The sequence below is a fragment of the Propithecus coquereli genome, unplaced genomic scaffold (genome assembly GCF_000956105.1).
Source record: "Propithecus coquereli isolate 6110/MARCELLA unplaced genomic scaffold, Pcoq_1.0 Scaffold584, whole genome shotgun sequence".
Lineage (NCBI taxonomy): Eukaryota > Metazoa > Chordata > Mammalia > Primates > Indriidae > Propithecus > Propithecus coquereli.
In genome coordinates, this window is record NW_012151774.1 from 106,342 (window position 1) to 108,766 (window position 2,425).

Here is a 2,425-nt window from a genome sequence, read left to right on the forward strand (position 1 = left end):
GACGGTGTCCGGGGTCTGCAGACGTTTGCAGCTGTAGCCCCTGGTCCAGGGGCTGGAGTAAGGAAGTACGATACCTTGGAAGGATTAGGGCAGAGAAGAGACTTCAAAGCTGAGAGCGTCTGGCTCGGACCTGGCCCGGTCACCTGCTGCCTCTGTGTCCGGGAGCTAGAGATCTCCCAGGGCAGGGAAAGGCAGTTAAACAGATGTCGTAGGGGAGGGCTGAGCTCGCTCTGATTCTGATACTCAGAAGAACAGTTTGGAGACAAAAAATCTCCTGGGGTCTGTAGTCCGGGAGAAGCTCCCGAAGGACACGGGACGGAGCACGTGGCTCGGTCCAGAGGAGGCCGGCAGCTGGGGGAGGGCCCCACGCTCGTGGGGAACCGGGATGTGGTCGGGGCTGGGGTGCTCAGAGGCTCATCTGTAGAGATGGGCGGGAACACTTGTCACTTCTCTCCAGGTTTGGGACCCGGGGGGGTGGAGCAGCTTGGAGCTTGTGCAGAGATAAGAACTCCCCAAAGATGGGGGCAGCAGAGGGGGTGGGGGGTGGTTTTGAGGGGACGCCGCCACAGCCGCCAGGTCAGGGATGGAGGAGGTAGGACCAGAGGTCTGACAGCAGGGAGACTGCAGGAAAGCCGGTCCCGCTGACAGAGAGGGGCAAATTGGAAGGGAGTAAGCAGGGGCACGTTTTGTTTTTTTTTTTTGAGACAGAGTCTCGCTCTGTAGCCCGGGCTAGAGTGCCGTGGCGTCAGCCTCGCTCGCAGCAACCTCCAACTCTGGGCTCAAGCGATCCTCCTGCCTCAGCCTCCCGAGTAGCTGGGACTACAGGCGTGAGCCACCGTGCCCGGCTAATTTTTTTCTATATATTTTTAGTCGTCCAGATAATTTCTTTCTATTTTTAGTAGAGACGGGGTCTCGCTCTTGCTCAGGCTGGTCTCGAACTCCTGAGCTCAAACAAAGGGGCCATGTCTCTAAGAGACACCCCATGAAAGATGCAGCCGTGAGGACAGGGGAAGCCGGGTTGGAATCGTCCTCCCGCCCTTTGCCAGCCTGGTCCTGGGCGAGCTGCTTGACCGCTCTGGCCTCAGTCTTGTCGTCTGGGAATCGGCGCTCAGCGCTCGACTCACGGGAGGTTCCCAGGGCAGCAGCAGCAGAAATGACAGGTGGTGGGGACGGCAGCCCTAGGCGGTCACTGCCAGGGTGTGGATGGCCAGGGTTGGACAGTGTCCCCTTCCGTGCCTGGATGCTGAGGGGCCTGGCAGCTCCCCTTCTCGGGAGCCCCTCCATGTGCCCCGGTCCCTGCCAGCTGGCCCCCCTGGGTGAGCCGGGACACGGGGAAGGCCTGTCCCCAGGGTCCAAGGAGGTGCCGGAGAGCACCCGCAGGGAGTTCCGGAACACCGCTCAGGAGGGCAGTCGGCATGTGGGCCGACCGAGGGGAGGACTTCTGCGTGTGGGAGGGAGACGGAGCCCGAGAGCAGAAGGCTCGAGGCCCAGCTGAGTCCACTGGGCCTTGGGCTGGAATCAGGGTGAGAGGACGAGGGCCAGGCGGGGAGCAAGCAGCCCCCAGCCCCTGAGAGCAGTCACTGCCGGGTGCTCTGGCCCGGAGCACGGTGCGTGAGCGCCACGGTGGGGCAGGGCGGCCTCTGTCCGACGGACACGTGTGAAAGGCCTCTTCCCCTTCCCTCCGCAGGACGAGCCCTCCGGTGACGGCGTCCTGCTGGACCCCAGCCCGCAGCCGCCTGCTCTTCACCCCTTCCTCACGGTGGACCTGCCCGTCTGCGCCCCCCAGGTCTGGATGCCTCACGGCCTTTGTTTTTCTTACGGGGGACCGTGGCCGAGCTTCTGGCTTCCTGAGGGCTGGCCTCACAGCCGCGGGCTGGTTCCTGGGGCCGCCCGGCTGCACGGGCCCAGCGGGTTGGCTGCCGGGGCGTCTTTCTCGCCGCCTCTCGGAGAAGGCGGGCGAACGGCACGGCTGAGAGTGAAGTTCGGGTGGGTGCTTTGCTGCGGCTGCAGCTGGTGAGCAAGGTGAACGGTGGCACCCAAGAATGCTAGTTACTTCTCGTCCGGGAGGCAGGCCGGCCCACGTTTGGCCTGTGGGAGGATCAAGCCAGACGCATCCGTAGTTGGCGTAGCGAGGGGTTAAGCTGGAAGTAGGGGCCGTGGATGATTCAGAGTTGGGCACGAAAGATGCAGCTTGTCGAATCTCTGACAACCCGGCTTCAGCGTGTATGTTTTAAATCCATGCAAATGGAAGGTTTAGGATTTTTGCATTCCAATTGGGCTATTCAGCATTTCCCTTAACATCAAAACCAAATGTTGGTAACAGAACTCAGGAAAATCAGCAAGAAAAAAATCAACCCCGTTAAAAAGTGGGCAAAGGACGTGCACAGAAACTTTTCGAGAGAAGACAGACTAATGGCCAGCAAAC

General features: G+C 61.2%; 1 protein-coding gene across 1 annotated transcript in view; it reads left to right on the forward strand.

Moving 5' to 3' along the window:
* Positions 1 to 2,425, forward strand: part of LOC105821630 (zinc finger protein ZXDC-like) — an 18,251-nt gene that overhangs the window by 12,340 nt on the left and 3,486 nt on the right. Inside the window, exon 3 of the mRNA XM_012658377.1 lies at positions 1,688 to 1,786. Within this exon, the coding sequence (XP_012513831.1) occupies positions 1,688 to 1,786 (99 nt within the window). The remainder of the gene's footprint in view (positions 1 to 1,687; positions 1,787 to 2,425) is intronic.